Raw genomic sequence first — 14907 nt, 5'->3', positions numbered from 1 at the left:
GGCAGTATGAAGTTTTGTGTGTGTGTGTGTGTGTGTTTTCTTCTGTATTGCCCTGGCTGTCCTGGAACTTAACTTTCCTGTCTCGAGTGCTGGGATTACAGGCGTGAGGCACCATCGCCCAGCTGAGCTTTTCTTTTCTTTCTTTTTTATAATGTGTTTTCTGTGATGAATGTGGCACTAGTTATCAGTAATCACCTGAAAAGAGGCAAATATCGTACTCGCTTGAGATAAACCAACTTTTTTTTTTGTCTTCCTTACAAACGCCATTTCCACTACTAATGGATCAGACTACTAGTTCCTGATTTAGCCATCATGCTACCGAGGAGAGCCACTTCTTTGAAGGCTTCATTTCTTTCTCATAACGGGAGCTCTGATCTGAACGCTGTTAAGTAATTATAAAGGCTTTTCTTCACATGCTTTCCCACACCGTGTTCCTTTCACTCCGTTCCCTAATTCCGACAGCAAAGGAGATAGGAAAAGGAAGTTCTTCAGTAAAGACCAGGGCTCCTCTGCCACGTGGCCCTCCGCCGGCCCTTCAGCCCACACACACCTCCGCAGAGCAAGCCAGCTCCCCTAGGGCCAGACTAAGGAAACGCAGGGTCACAGTGCTTGGTGAGCGGCAGGCGGAAGCTGCGGGCGGCCAGGCCCCGGGGTTCCCGCCCGCCCGGGCGGGGTGAGGGCGGAGCGTGCATACGGAAATCCGTCGAAGAGGGCGGGTAGAACCTGGGGGTGATACTTCCGGTGGCGCAAAGCGTGTCGGGATCAGCTTGCGGCAAACCTCTTTCCCCGGGCCGTAGAGAGACCACCGTTAGCGCTGCTTTTGCTCCTACAGCCTGCTCTCGGCCAAACGCGCGGCCACCGCGGCCGCCGCTGCGGCTCCCGCAGTTTTCGGCCCCAACCCTTGGTTCCTAGGCAGCCGGCGTGCGTTCAGCTGCAGCTTCGGCAGACATGTTGTGAGGCGGCGGCACGGGTGCCCGAAGGATGGTTTGGCCGAGGAGGCTGCAACCGCTGCTGGTGGCGGCGGCCGCGGGGGCTCCGGCTCTGTAGAGCCGACCCTGCTGTGTCCGCCCGGTACTGCGTCCGGGCGGGTACTCCTCGGTCTTGCGTGCGCTCCCGTGCCGTTTAGGTTCGGTTAGACGACAGAGCCAGTCCGTTTGAGGCGGCACGCAGGGTGGTTCTCCAGCTCTGGGGGTGGTGTCCCTAGAGCCCTCAGCCCCCTGACCTTTCCTTCATATTCGCACTAAAATCTCTCACACAGTGGGTGTTCCCTGCCCTCGAGCCCGCTCCTTCCTGGTTTCTGCACTCTCTCCTCTGAGCTTCCCGGACCCCGACATCCCTCTCCAGGGACAGCCTGCTGAGAAATCTTCGTGGAGTGGTGGACCAGAGGCGAGGAACTTAAAAGTTGGGATTTGAAAGACAGGAAGGAACGATGGCTTCCTCGTCTGGCAATGATGATGATCTCACTATCCCCAGAGCTGCTATAAATAAGATGATCAAAGAGACTCTCCCTAATGTCCGGGTGGCCAACGATGCCCGAGAGCTGGTAGTGAACTGCTGCACTGAATTCATTCACCTTATATCTTCTGAAGCCAACGAGATTTGTAACAAGTCAGAAAAGAAAACAATTTCGCCAGAGCATGTCATACAAGGTAAGCAATTTCTGTGGGATTTGGTTTAAATGAAGGTCCAGAGGAACAGTCCAGCATTTAATAGAATAAGCACTTCGTGTCACAGAGCCTTCATTCCACTTCACTAGTAAATGCGGTTAATGAAAAAGTCAAACCGGTGTAGAGACAGCTTGTACCTTAAGGAAATACCTGTGTAGCATTAAGACTTTTTTTTTTTTTCATCCAGCTAATGCAAATAAGGAGTGCAAACATGGTCAACAAACATCCTCAACAGCTAACTAGTACAGTTTCCAATCAGGTCTTAAACAACAAGAATTGACTGCCTAGAGCTAAGCTTGGATAATAACAACTGAGTAAGGAACCTTAAAGTTCTCTCTTGGAAAGTTAAATTTTAGAACTTTAAGCATGAGTTGAGTCAGAGGGTACCACTTCCCTAAGTGTAGAGTAAAAGATTCATTTTTGAACACAGGTAGAAAAGGCCTCTTCGCCTGTGAATGGAGGTCAGTGGCGTATCATCTGCCTAGCATGCACAAGGGTCTTAGGACTGATTCCCAGCATTGAGTTAAAAAAAAAAAAAAAGTTGTCAACATGAGTGTGTTCAGCGTTCTAAGGTCAATTGCTTTCCAAAAAGGAAGTATGTCTTTGCTTTAAGAAATGCTAAGATGGTGGAACAGTCATCACTAGGTAACCAAAGCAAGTGCCACATTTTTTTCTTTTTGATCCTCCAACTATTGATTGTTCTTTGAAAATTATTTGTAAAAGCTGACTGGGGCAGGGCAGGGACAACAGTACTGGGGCTTGAACCTAGGGCCTGACACAAACTAGTCAGCATGCTGTTTGTCCCTCCTGCTGTTCCCATTTGGATGTGTCTGTATATTTGAGTCTTTATTGAAAAGCACACCTAAAAGGTGTAATAGTTTCTTCCTTATGCTGGAAAGGATTTGCAGTTGGGATTTGGGAGACTGTTTTTGATGGTTACAGGGAAAGGAGACAAAAGTGCTTTTGACAAATTTTGGGAAATACTTTCTGTGGCTTTTCATGAACTCTTATGAGAAAGTTGCATTCAGCTTCAGACAATCACTTCTGTTTTATAATCATTGGAAATGCAATTTCTTGGTTACTTTTAAAGTTAAGAGGAACAAATTTAATCATACTAGGCAGGTAGTTCTCTACAATTGCCTTTTTATAAATTTAGCTTTAAAAATTTTACTTTCCTGTAAATGTGTTCGACTAGAGAACACATCTGTTCATATGGAACAGACCCATTTTCTATTGTCACTATTGACAAGAAGATCAATTGATTAATTTTTGAGCCTTTATCCCGTGCTGATGTTAAAATGCACCCTGCTGTGATGATGATGTCTCTCAAGGCTGAGTACTTAGCATGGCAGAAGTCAATCCTAGTAGGTAGTGGAGCCATGATGGTGTATATATATGGGTATATGTATGTATATAAATAATCATATTACATATGCATATACTCTGCTATTTCAGCTCATAGTAGATAACTAAGAAAAAACGCAATCTATTCTTTTGGGGGCTAGGAAAGGCAAGATGATAACAGGATCCTACTGTGTTGCCTAGCCTGGCCTTAAATTAGAGCCTCTTCCTGCAGTCTCTTGAATACTGGGATTATGGACATGTAACCACCATTCCCTGATGCTTATTTGGTTCTTATGTGTGTACATGCTGATCTTAGGGCCTTATGTGCTAGGCAAGCACTGTACCTACAGAGCTATATTCTCAGCCAACATACTAAATTCCTTTATTTTATGTATATGAGTACACCATTGCTCTCTTTCAGACACACCAGAAGAGGGCATCATATCCCATTACAGATGGTTGTGAACTCAAGACCTCTGGAAGAGCAGTTGGTGCTCTTTTGGATTTTGCTTTCTTTCAAGACAGGGTTTCTCTGTATAGTCCTGGCTGTCCTGGAACTCACTCTGTAGACCAGACTGGCCTCGAACTCAGAAATCCGCCTGCCTCTGCCTCCCAGAGTGCTGGGATTACAGGTGTGCGCCACCACCGCCCGGCCCCGCAGTCGTGCTCTTAACTGCTGCTGAGCCATCTCTCCAGCCTGGACATACTTGATTCTTAAAACTAGGAGGCTTTTTTTTTTTCTGGTTTTTCAAGACAGGGTTTCTCTGTAGCCCTGGCTGTCCTGGAACTCACTCTGTAGACCAGGCTGGCCTTGAACTCAGAAATCCACCTGCCTCTGTCTCCCAAGTGCCGAGATTAAAGGCATGTGCCACCACTGCCCAGCTTGTTTGGTTTTCTGGGTGGTAAGAAAAATGGAAGAAAATTTTAAAACTTTTGAGTTTTTAAGTCTTTGAGAAGATATTTAGCAAATAGCTAACATTTCCTTTGACTCTTTCTGAAGGAATAGAAGAACCTTTGTCAAGCATCAACTTTTTAATGAAAACTGCAGATTTCGTTAGGATCTGCCTAAACATTTGTTTGTAACCACAGAAATAGTGATTGTTCCAAAAATCTAATAACACAATCTGTCTTCTTGGAAGAAAGTTCATTCTTTTCTAGGATTATATTTAGAGTTCTGATTGACATGATGATTGAAGTGCAGCTGTAGCAATAGTTCAACTTTGGAATATGCATGACTTAGAAAGTTACACCAAAAGGCAATTTTCCTTTGTGTGATGATGGATACTCCAACATTATAAAGAATGAATATTGAGGACTGTCCGGGTAGTCACCTGTCTTTGTCATTTCCTTAATTTTTGGAAGCTGAGTTCTTGAGCTTCCTGCATACTCTAGTAATATTGTTTCCTTCTCCGGTCTCTGAAAGGATTAAAGTTACCTTTAGATAGTTACAGTCTCAGGATTAAACTTGTTTGTTATTTAAAATATGTTCTAGGTTTTAAAATGTTTTTAGGATGGTAATAGAAGTTAAAATAAAAAATGGTTTAGATACAAAATTGTAAACTCATTAAGATAGATGTTAAAATAATACTTCAAGTTGCCAAATATAAATGGACCTTATAAATGTATATCATTCCTTGTAGCTTTCATTTCATAATTGTTATAATTGTATTCAACTTTTATTTAAAAGAGACTTTTATTGGACTAAAAAGGAGAAGTCTAGAGAGATCATTTTGTGTATTCTATGGATGCCTTACCTGTCAATTAGAAAGCCTATGGCCAATGCCTTAGGAGGAAATAGAGGCGGGATATTGAGAGGAGAAAGAATTCTGGGAGGGAAGGAGGGGAGGGAAAAGAGGTGAGGAGACATATGCCTGGTACCTAAAGAAACATAGGTAACCAGCCACGTGGCAAAATGTAGGTTAAGATAAATTATTTATCTTTAGTTATGATCTAGTTAGAGTAGAGCCTAGCTATATGGCCATGGTATTTGTAAATATAATCTGAGTCTTATTTCTGGGAGCATGGGGCTGGGAGACAGAACTGGGGATTAACTACAGCAGGCTTTAACCAGTCTGTAGTCAAGTATTAAGGAAGTAGATGAATATGGGACTGGAGAGATTGCTTAGAGGTTAAGAGCATGATGCAGCTCTTGCAGAAGGATTTGGGTTCCCACATATCCATTAGATGCTTCACAACTGCCTTTAACTCTAGCTCCTGGGGATCCTGTGCCCTCATCTGGCCTCTAAGTACTACCCTCACATGTGCAGATCTCCCTCCACTCCCTCATTTATACACACACAAATAAAACTTAATAATGGTTGATAAAAATATTTTGTCTTAGTCACCCAGACAATTGCAAAATAATTGAAATATGTAACATTAGAAAACAAGTCTTTGTCTCCCAAAGGGAAACTAACCCAAAAAATAAATGTTGCCTATGTGAGAGAAAGCTATATTTTCTTCATCTTTTCATACTTTGATTTCTGTAGCATTAGAAAGTTTGGGCTTTGGCTCTTACATCAGTGAAGTAAAAGAAGTCTTACAAGAATGCAAGACAGTAGCATTAAAAAGAAGAAAGGCCAGTTCTCGTTTGGAAAACCTTGGCATTCCTGAAGAAGAATTATTGAGACAGCAACAGGAATTATTTGCAAAAGTAAGTAATATGTTTTGAATTATATTTATTAGAAATCTACCAAAATCAGTGTTTTTTAAAAAATCACTTCTTAAGTCAACATACATATCTAGAGGACTCTTTCTCCAGCTCATTGCTTATTACAAAGTCAGATATTTAGAACTTGGCCGGTTTGACTCTGGTTTATCTAAATGGTTGCAACAACCAGTTTTTTGCAGAGAATAATTGCAAATATCTCTTGGATTTTATCTTTTTTCCCCCAGATAGAATGATCATTTAAAATCATGAAAATGCACTTAGACATCTTTATTATGAGTGGTATGCAGGGAAAACCTGTTTAACATTTTCTGTGTAGCAAGGTGTTGCTACAAACTGGTTTGGAATTTACAATCCTCTTGCCCACCAAGAACTAAAAGGAACTTACCACCAAACATCACTGTATTTGAATTAGGCACAAGATCCAAGTAGCATTTAATAAGGGGTAGAAAGAATTCTGGTTAAATATACGTACGACCTGAGTTTGGTTTCCAGCACTCACATTGGGAGACTCCAAGGAAATCCTCTGAGGGCACCAGTACTCATTGCACATAACTTCTAGAGACACATAAATGCACATACGTAATTAAAAGTAAGAGAAAAACATTTACAATATTTATTGAGTTCTGACCATTTGTTAATCACATTACCAAGCAATTTTTTATATATTTGCTCATTTAATCCTTATAAGAATCTGTAAGATGGGGGCTGGAGAGATGACTCAGCGATTAAGAACACTGACTGATCTTCCAGAGGTCCTAAGTTCGATTCCCAGCAACACATGGTGGCTCACAACCATCAGTAATGGGATCTGATGCTCTCTTCTGGTATGTCTGAAGACAGCTAAAGTGTACTCATACACATAAAATAAATAGTCTATAGGATGGGTTGGTGAGATGGCTCAGCAGGTAAAAGTGCTTGCTTGTTATTTCTGGAATTTTCCACTTAATATTTTGGTTGATTCCAGGTAAAAGAAATCATGAAAAGTGAAACTACATATGGGGAGACCACTGTACTGTTCAAGTACATCTGCTTTGCTATCTGAAATCCTCTTTAGATTCTACTACCAGTAGGGGCTAGTGTAAGTAAATGGGCCTTGCTTCTTTTCTTTACTCTTCCAGTTCCTTTCACCAATCCAGGAACAATTACTTATTTATTAGGTCTTTTGAGACAGTATTTCCCTTGTAGCCTAGCTGCCTCTGTCTTTCAATGTTGGGATTTTAAGAATATGCCATCACACCCAGTGTTCAAAAACATTTTTGTGCTGGCTGTACCAGTTTGTCCTGTAGTAGCAACAGAATCCAATCTGCATTTTTCTCTGTTCCAGAACCAGCCTGAACCTGTACCCTCTTGGGTGTGGGTCCCCACAGGTGGGTTTTCCGTGCTTTCATTCTTTAGTGAATACACCTGCTCTTTGGAGTCTGCATTCAGTTCCAAGTTCCTTCAAGCATAAGTTTTAAACGCTCCAGTCTCTTCTTGTTTCCAGCTTAGATTTGTGACTGCTGCTTATATTTGGCATCTCCCTCCTTTCTTTTGCTTTTTTAGCTACCTGTTACCAAGTTTATATTTGGTTAACATCTTTTTACTTGTTTAAATTGGTTCCCAGAACTGATGTTAATTTTCTTGACTGATTACACCTCGACATGTTGGGAAAGAGAAAACAATATTTCAGTTTTATTTGAAATAGATGAACAGTAAGTGAAATTTAGGAAATTTTAGGTAAAAAGAAGATAATGAAAATGCAAAACTATGGTATACACATTTGAGAAACGTTTTGTGTTCTAGGTTTCTTTTGAAGCATGAGGGTAGAAAATTATAATGAGAACTCAGAAGAAAATATCAGGGTAACTGTTGTATTCTCTATGGTATTTTGCTCTAACTGTACTGTAGACCTTTTAAGCCACCGAAATTATGTATATATGAAAATTATGACAGAAGGAACAGAAAAGAAATAAAGACAGAAAAAAGTGCCAAAGAGAGACTAGTGCTATTTATTTTTTCCTAATTAATCTTTTTTGTTTGTTTGGTTGGGTTTCAATCTGTAGACCAGGCTGGTTTCAAACTCAGATCTGTCTGCTGCTGTCTCCTAAAGCAGTGAATGACTATCACCCAGCTCTTGTCAACCTTTTCTTTATATTTTATTTCACGTGTGTGGGTGTTACTTACATGCAAGTTTATATACCACATGTGTACACTACTTGCAGAGGCCTGAAGAGGGTGTTGGATCCCTTGGAAATGGAGATAATAGAAAGTTGTGATCACCCATGTGGATGCTGGAAATCAGACCTGATCCTCTGTGAGAGAGCCCAGTACTCCTAACTGCTGGGCCAGACTCTCCAGCCTTTCTATTTTTCAATTTCTTCAGTTGAACTAAAAATATTAAATTATTGTTTTCTAGATATGTCATAATTACATAGTACTTGGAAAATATCTACATTTAATGAGTAAGTCTGTTAGTTGATTTAATTTATATTTTACTAGAATGTTTTTAATTCTTAGGCTAGACAGCAACAAGCAGAATTGGCCCAACAGGAATGGCTTCAAATGCAGCAAGCAGCCCAACAAGCCCAGCTTGCTGCAGCCTCAGCCAGTGCATCCAATCAGGCAGGATCTTCACAAGATGAAGATGATGATGATGATATCTGAAGCTCACCACCTGGGCTTCTGTTTCCTCTGTAAGAAAACAGTGAAAGAAATGCTTATCTGTAATTTTGTATGCATCTTGGTGGACTTACCATTGGTATTCTAGAGACATCTGCTGCCAGGTTTCAAGTACTGTGCTATACATGTGAAACTGTCTCTTCGAACTATTGAAAATTTAAGGTTAAGTATAATATCACCTTTGAATTTGGAATGGTGTTTTTGGAATCTTAGACCAGTGTGAACCCTTTATTTGGTCAATAAACAGTGTTACAGAAAACTTCAGGTTTATAAAAATACAGTGAAATTTATAGAGATCTCTTAATCTGTATTTGTATTTTCTCTGCCCTTTTAACTGAACTAAAATTGAGAATTTATATTGAGATGGGGCATGGTGTAATGCAGAATACATTGAATCAGGTTGGTGAAAAAGTTCAGTTCTATATAGTATCTAAATTTTTTGTCTTTTAAAGTGAGTATACATTCAGGCAACAATTATATATGCTCAGATAAATATACTTGTTTAGAAATCTCAAGACATTCAATAACTAGGAAGGAAATGTATTCACTAGTAGTTGTATAAATTTGGTGAGTTGTTTCTGATTTTGTTACTGTTTTGTGTAACAGTGAAGACTAGTTTTATTATAGTATAATTTATCTTGAACTACACTCTGCCATTTCAGAGACTGGCTAATCTTGAAGATTGTCACGATTCTTACTATTTCACTCCAGTTCAGTAATTGTTCATAGTTTTCGTTGCTTAGTCCATTTTTTGAGTATATAGGTGGGACTTGTGAGACAGTTGCTTGGGTTCTGTTGGTTTAACAGAGGTTCCTGGATATTCAAACCTTTGCTAGGGGAAATAAATGAAAGCTAATGAACATGTTTGCTATGAAAAAGGGCTTTAAATTCTTATTTAACATGTAGTTTACTTACTGTTTGGTTTTAGTGTAGCATTTACATTTTCTTGACTAGGTGGCTAAAGAATCCATTGCTAACTTTTCATAATGACATCATTGTCCCTGTCATCCTAATTTAGTGGTAGCTTTAAAAGTTTTGTGTTTGCTTAAAAAGTGTCATAACTGACCAGCCCTATATGAAGTGTTAACTTGCTTGCTAAAAGGGAGCAGCTTTAATTTGATTTCAGTGCATAAAGTGTGGTAGTGTTTGTGAGAGGGATCCAGTGTATTTGGTGAAATGGCATATTACTTATATTTTGGAAACAGAAAAATGCCACCGAAGATAATATAAGTCATTAAGTTCCTATGTCAGTTGCCAAGCCATTTAAATTTCTGTATTCACCAAGCCCCAGAACAGATTCTAGCTGCTAGGATTTCAATTTTGAGAGGTAAGAAATGTTTATAAGTATTAGATTTCTTAATATTCATATTTTTCAGTTTTAGAAGGGAAATTTATATGCATATTGTTATGCATTTACCAGATATTCTTCCCCCATATAACAAAAAGGGTAGTAATTTTGCTGAATGTTTTATGTTGAAGTTATTTCAAGGTATTTCATGGATATACCCATGATGTGTTTGGAAAAATTAGAAGGAATTTTTTTTTTTTTTTCCCAAAAGGTTAAGTACCAAAGGCCGGTAGTTTAGTCTACAGAAATAAGTTACTTTTGGCTTTTCTAATTTGTACTGTAACATTCTTTTATTTTGTTTTAAATATATGTTTCTCAAGTAAACAATTTGGGTAATTTTCCATACCTTTTTCTTTCTGATGCAGACTTCAGGTTAAATAATATTTTACTGCATCTGATGACGTATTATATGTTTGAAGCCTAGTGACTTTTAATTTTGATGTTCTTGTGATTTCATATGCTGTATTCTTCAAGCAATAAAATTCTGATGTGTTTTATAAATTGTTTCTATATTTAATTATTTTAGGGCGATTTCTGTTTCCATTTTCACTACTCTGGAGACTGGCATTGGTTGGTTAGTATGTAACATCCCCTATCTCATTAGTTCACTGCTATTTCAGAAAACAGTTTTGCTTGCTTTTGTAATATCCAGATACAGGAACAACAAAGCTTATTAAACAGTATCTTGTTATTAGCATTTAAAAGTCACCATTATTTGTTGCAGTAGTCATTAGAATGGTTTAGTTTTCGAGAAACAGAATCCATAGTTTTTGAGAAATAAAGTTATTTAGTAAATATTTTCCCATTTTAAATAGATTTTTTTCCCCAGCAGATGAGAAGATTGATATACTAACAGGTCTTTTTTTTTTTTTTTTTTTTTTAAAGACAGGATCTTGCTTGCTCAGCAAGCCCAATTGGCCTCATAGTAGTAGTCTCCTGCCTTAGCCTTCCAGGTGCTGGTGTTGTACATCTGTGCCACCACACATAGCCAAAAGGGGAACTGTTTTTAAAACTATGTATACTATATATGCAGACGAGGGCACAGATTAAAGTTTCACAAACTAAACATAGCCCTCAGATAAAAACACAAGTCATTGTAAGAAAACTCAAAGTCCTTGCTCCTGTCTTTTTAATATATCTGTATGGGTGTCTTCCATATAGGTGTATCTTTGTACCACATGTATGTTCAGGAGGAGATTCTTAGAACTGAATTACAACAGGTTGTGAGCTACCGTGTGGATGCTAGGAACCAAACCTAGGTCTTCTGGGAGAACAGCCAGTGAGTGCACTTAACTAAGGAGCCATCTTTCCGCCTCAGAACTTTATTTATTTATTTTTTATTTAGACATGGTCTCAGTATATAGCCCAGTATTGACCTACAAGAGAGCAGTTTGCATCTGCCTTACTACTGCTGTGATTAAGGGTGTGCACCATCCTGCCTGCCTGGTTTCTACCTGTTTTAAACAGTCCTTTCAAAAAAACAAAACAAAACAAAAAAAAACCCAGACCAAAAAAAAAAGTCCTTTCCTCTCAACGATAAATTATTTTTGCCTTGAAAAAAATTTTAGGTGAATGCAGCTATAGGTATTCTGCCCTTTTTATTTTTCATGTTTGTGAATGTTGCCTTTTACCTATAGCAAGTACTTAATGACTTAAAAAAAGTTTTATTACTTCAAAATCAAGTTACCAGCAGAACTGGTTCCTTCTACAGGTAGGTGATGGGAGTCTTTCAACTTCTAACTTCCTTATTCTTTACTAATGGCCCCTTCTCCGTATCCAAAGCCTGATTTTGTCTCCACTACAGGTTCTGTTTTTATAGTTAAATCTTCCTTTACCTCTTTATATACCAAGATGATTCTCCAGTCACAAGATTCTTTTTTTTTCCACAAGATTCTTAATTACATATGCAAAGTCTTTTCTCAGATAAAGTGATATTTACAAGTGATATCCTAATCTACAGATTAGAACCTGGGATATCCTTGGAAGCCATTGTTCAACCTCTCAGAGTTAAAATTCACCCATGTTGTCCTGTGTAGTTGTTTCATTCTCATTGTTATGTATTATTCCATCTGTATTTTTTAAAATAACTTCCAGAAGTTGTTACTGATATTACTGTTGATCGGCATTCGAGAATTTCCTAGTTCTGGACTATTATAAATAGTGCTTTGGACAACATTCTTGTCTCTTGGTGTATGTATGCATACACTTCTGTTGAATATATATCTAAGAATGAGAATGCTGAATAACAACTTGTACATATTTCAGATTAGTATGTATTGTCAGATAGTTTGCAGACTGCTTATAATTAGGCACCATTTTAATGAAGACCTTAATAATGAATTACCCTATCATGGTTTAGCAACCTGAAAATATATTTTGAAATACTTCAATTATAGTAAATAAATTCTACTTCTAAAGTAGGTCTTTGTTATTTAACATCCTATAAGAGAAAAAAAGCAAAAGTGTGAGTTGGAGTGATGACTCAGCAGTTAAGAGAACCTCACTTCATTCCCAGCATTCATAATGGTGGCTCACAACCATCCTTAACTCCTGTTCCAGGGAATGTGATACCTGACCTCCTTGGGCACCATGCATGCCTGCTGATATGCAATCCCTGGAACCAATGGAAAGGCGGAGAAAACCAACTTCTCTAAGGTGTCCTCTGATCTCCACATGTGTAACATATGCATACACATAGTAATAAAATTTTTTAAATTATTTAAGGCATTTGTTCTTACTAGCATAGCAGTATTAAGCACTCACTAGATTATTACTCTTCAAAAGAAATGCAAATCTTAGGTAATATTTTGAGTTGTAGGAAAATGTGAAATAATTTCTTAAATTTCTTATAACTATTTAAACATGGCTATTTCCTTATGTTGAACTCTAAATGGTCCAAATAACCAACCCAAATGACTGTCAAAAAGAATTACTCAATCTAGACAGCAAAGACACTTCTATTCCACCTTTACTCTTTGTCTCCTCTGTCTGTGGGCTCTAAGTCCTGTCCATCCCTTATCCTCCTTGCTCTGGCTCACAGACCAAGAATGGTTAAGGTGAAGAGAGATAGCCGAATAAATGGCCTTTTATCTCAGCCAGCATTGGCCCCTACCTGAATTCTTAAAGTAAAATGAGGTGTAAAAGTATTTTTTATTCTCTTGTAGCAATTGTTCTCTTAGAGGCTTATTGCCTCTGCAAACTTAGCCGTAGTCTTAGAAGCTTCTAGCCTTCATACAGTCAAGTCTAGGCTTACAGTGTTTTCAGCCTCAGAGACTTACTGCTGAATACACTCACCCTTTCTAGTTCTTTCTGTGCTCTGGCTGGCTGATCAACTCAGCGGTTCTGGCTTAAAACTTCTCTCCATGCTAGCTCTTTACCCTGATTCAATCTGTCCTCTTTCTCCCTCTCCCCTTCTTTCTCGCCCCTTCCTCTCCTCCTCTTCCTCTTCCACCTCTTCTTCATACTAAGTTTAATAATATGTTCTCATCTTCTGGCTCCTCATTTTCTGGCTTGTTCTGTCTTTACCCATGTCTAATTTGTTCTCTCTTCAACCTGTCTCTAAAGCTCTCTGGGTAAAACCACCTCTTCTTTCTTTTCCCCTCTCTGCACTGCTCTCTTAAGTAGCTTCCCTTTCCCCTTCTCATTAGAGTTGGGTGTGTACTACTCAGTCAAATCTTTCTCTGATTCATCACTTAGTCTGCCTCTCAGTTAGACATCACTTTCAAACATGGCTGCTTCCTTTTACAAACTAACTTTACCTTTATTACTTTGGATTAAAGGTGTGTACTAAGGGCATGTCTGTTTCACAACCAGAGAGATTAAAGATATGGCTAAGGGCTGAGCCACACAACTAGAAAAAAGGAATTTTTTTCAGTAAATAACAGAGTCTCGGGGTTCACATTGTGATCAAATATTCTGCAGCAGTGAGGTCTTATAACTCTGCATAAATTAATGATAATAATAATAATAAAGCAGCTCTAGAACAAGATTTTATCAGGTTCAGCATTAACATTTGGAACTTTTTTTGGGTGGGGGGCTGGGAGGCTGTCTTGTGTGTTATATTTTTCAATATTCTTAGCTTAGAGCTAATGGTTAACACCCCTTCTAGTATCACTTTCTCACTTTCACTGTGACAGCACCTATAAGCTGCTACACATGCCCCTATGGGAAGAAAGAAAGGGGATTCAGTTTACTTCTCTCTTCTACCCTTATAAGTGCTGAGATTACAGATGTGTGCCACCATTTTTGACTACTTTTTTCCTTAAAATGGAGGCCAATTGGGCCAGGAGGGTCAAATTTGGAATTCCACTTCCTGAGACTGATTGAGGCAGGAGGATCACTATGAGTTCAGGGCTAAACTGAACTACATAGTTGCAAGCCAACCCAGGCTACAGTGATACCAGTCTCATAAAAAGCCAAAAACTTTAAATCATAAGAACCCTGTTTTTCAATAAGCTTACGTTCAGGTAAGTGGAGAACATGATCTAGTCACTGTAGGTTCTTATTTATGACTATAATTGAGGATTACATTCTCAAGAGTACTATCTCCAGCTTTACTGTAGGAATTAGTGTACTGTATTCCATGTCTTTCAGGAATGTCATGAAGATAGGAAGTAAACAACTCAGAATTGCTTCCCGGCAATCCCTGAAACTGACCAGATTCACTAGGCCCCTCCCTCACCAAGCATATATAAGCAATACATATATGGCTGAGAGTCATTTCAGAACAGTTGAGCTGCTTAGGAGAGGCTCAGACAAGACAAGCATCCTGAAAAGAGCAGAGAGCAGCCAAAGTGTAGCAGCTGGTCTATACTAATGTAAAATTATTTGTCTTGTTGATGTTCTTTTGTCTAAAAGCAGATTCAGTAAATGACCCATTTATCCTATTATTCCTCTATCTCCTCTTATAGCATAGAAAACAAAAGGAATCTCCTCTTTGTATTCTTTCAGGAGCAATTTGTAATCCCTAACAAGGCAAAATTCTCTTTACTTCATTAAACATTTTTTTCTAAGAGTATCTCCATTTGAACCAGCCAGCAAAATATCATCCATATAATAGTAAATTATGGGCCAGGCGGTGGTGGCGCACACCTGTAATCCCAGAACTCGGGGAGGCAGAGGCAGGCGGATTTCTGAGTTTGAGGCCAGCCTGGTCTACAGAGTGAGCTCCAGGACAGCCAGGGCTATACAGAGAAACCCTGTCTCAAAAAAAAAAAAAA

General features: G+C 38.9%; 1 protein-coding gene across 3 annotated transcripts; it reads left to right on the top strand.

Annotated features, from left to right (window-relative positions):
• Positions 1-729: 729 nt before the first annotated feature.
• Dr1 (down-regulator of transcription 1) lies at positions 730-9891 on the top strand. 3 transcript variants are annotated; one of them, XM_052198773.1, is made up of 4 exons: positions 730-1649; positions 5501-5664; positions 6647-6760; positions 8179-8276. In XM_052198773.1, exons 1-3 carry the CDS (start codon positions 1430-1432, stop codon positions 6722-6724), a joined length of 462 nt encoding a protein of 153 aa, XP_052054733.1. In that variant the 5' UTR covers positions 730-1429; the 3' UTR covers positions 6725-6760; positions 8179-8276. The 3 variants fall into 3 exon arrangements, with proteins under 3 accessions (XP_052054733.1, XP_052054734.1, XP_052054732.1); XM_052198774.1 differs by lacking the exon at positions 6647-6760 and adding an exon at positions 7007-7049 and having other exon boundaries at positions 8179-8275; XM_052198772.1 differs by lacking the exon at positions 6647-6760 and having other exon boundaries at positions 731-1649; positions 8179-9891.
• Positions 9892-14907: the final 5016 nt, after the last annotated feature.

The sequence above is a fragment of the Apodemus sylvaticus genome, chromosome 11, assembly GCF_947179515.1.
Source record: "Apodemus sylvaticus chromosome 11, mApoSyl1.1, whole genome shotgun sequence".
NCBI lineage: Eukaryota > Metazoa > Chordata > Mammalia > Rodentia > Muridae > Apodemus > Apodemus sylvaticus.
Note: the sequence above shows the minus strand (reverse complement) of the source record. Positions and strands in the feature narration are given on the sequence as shown.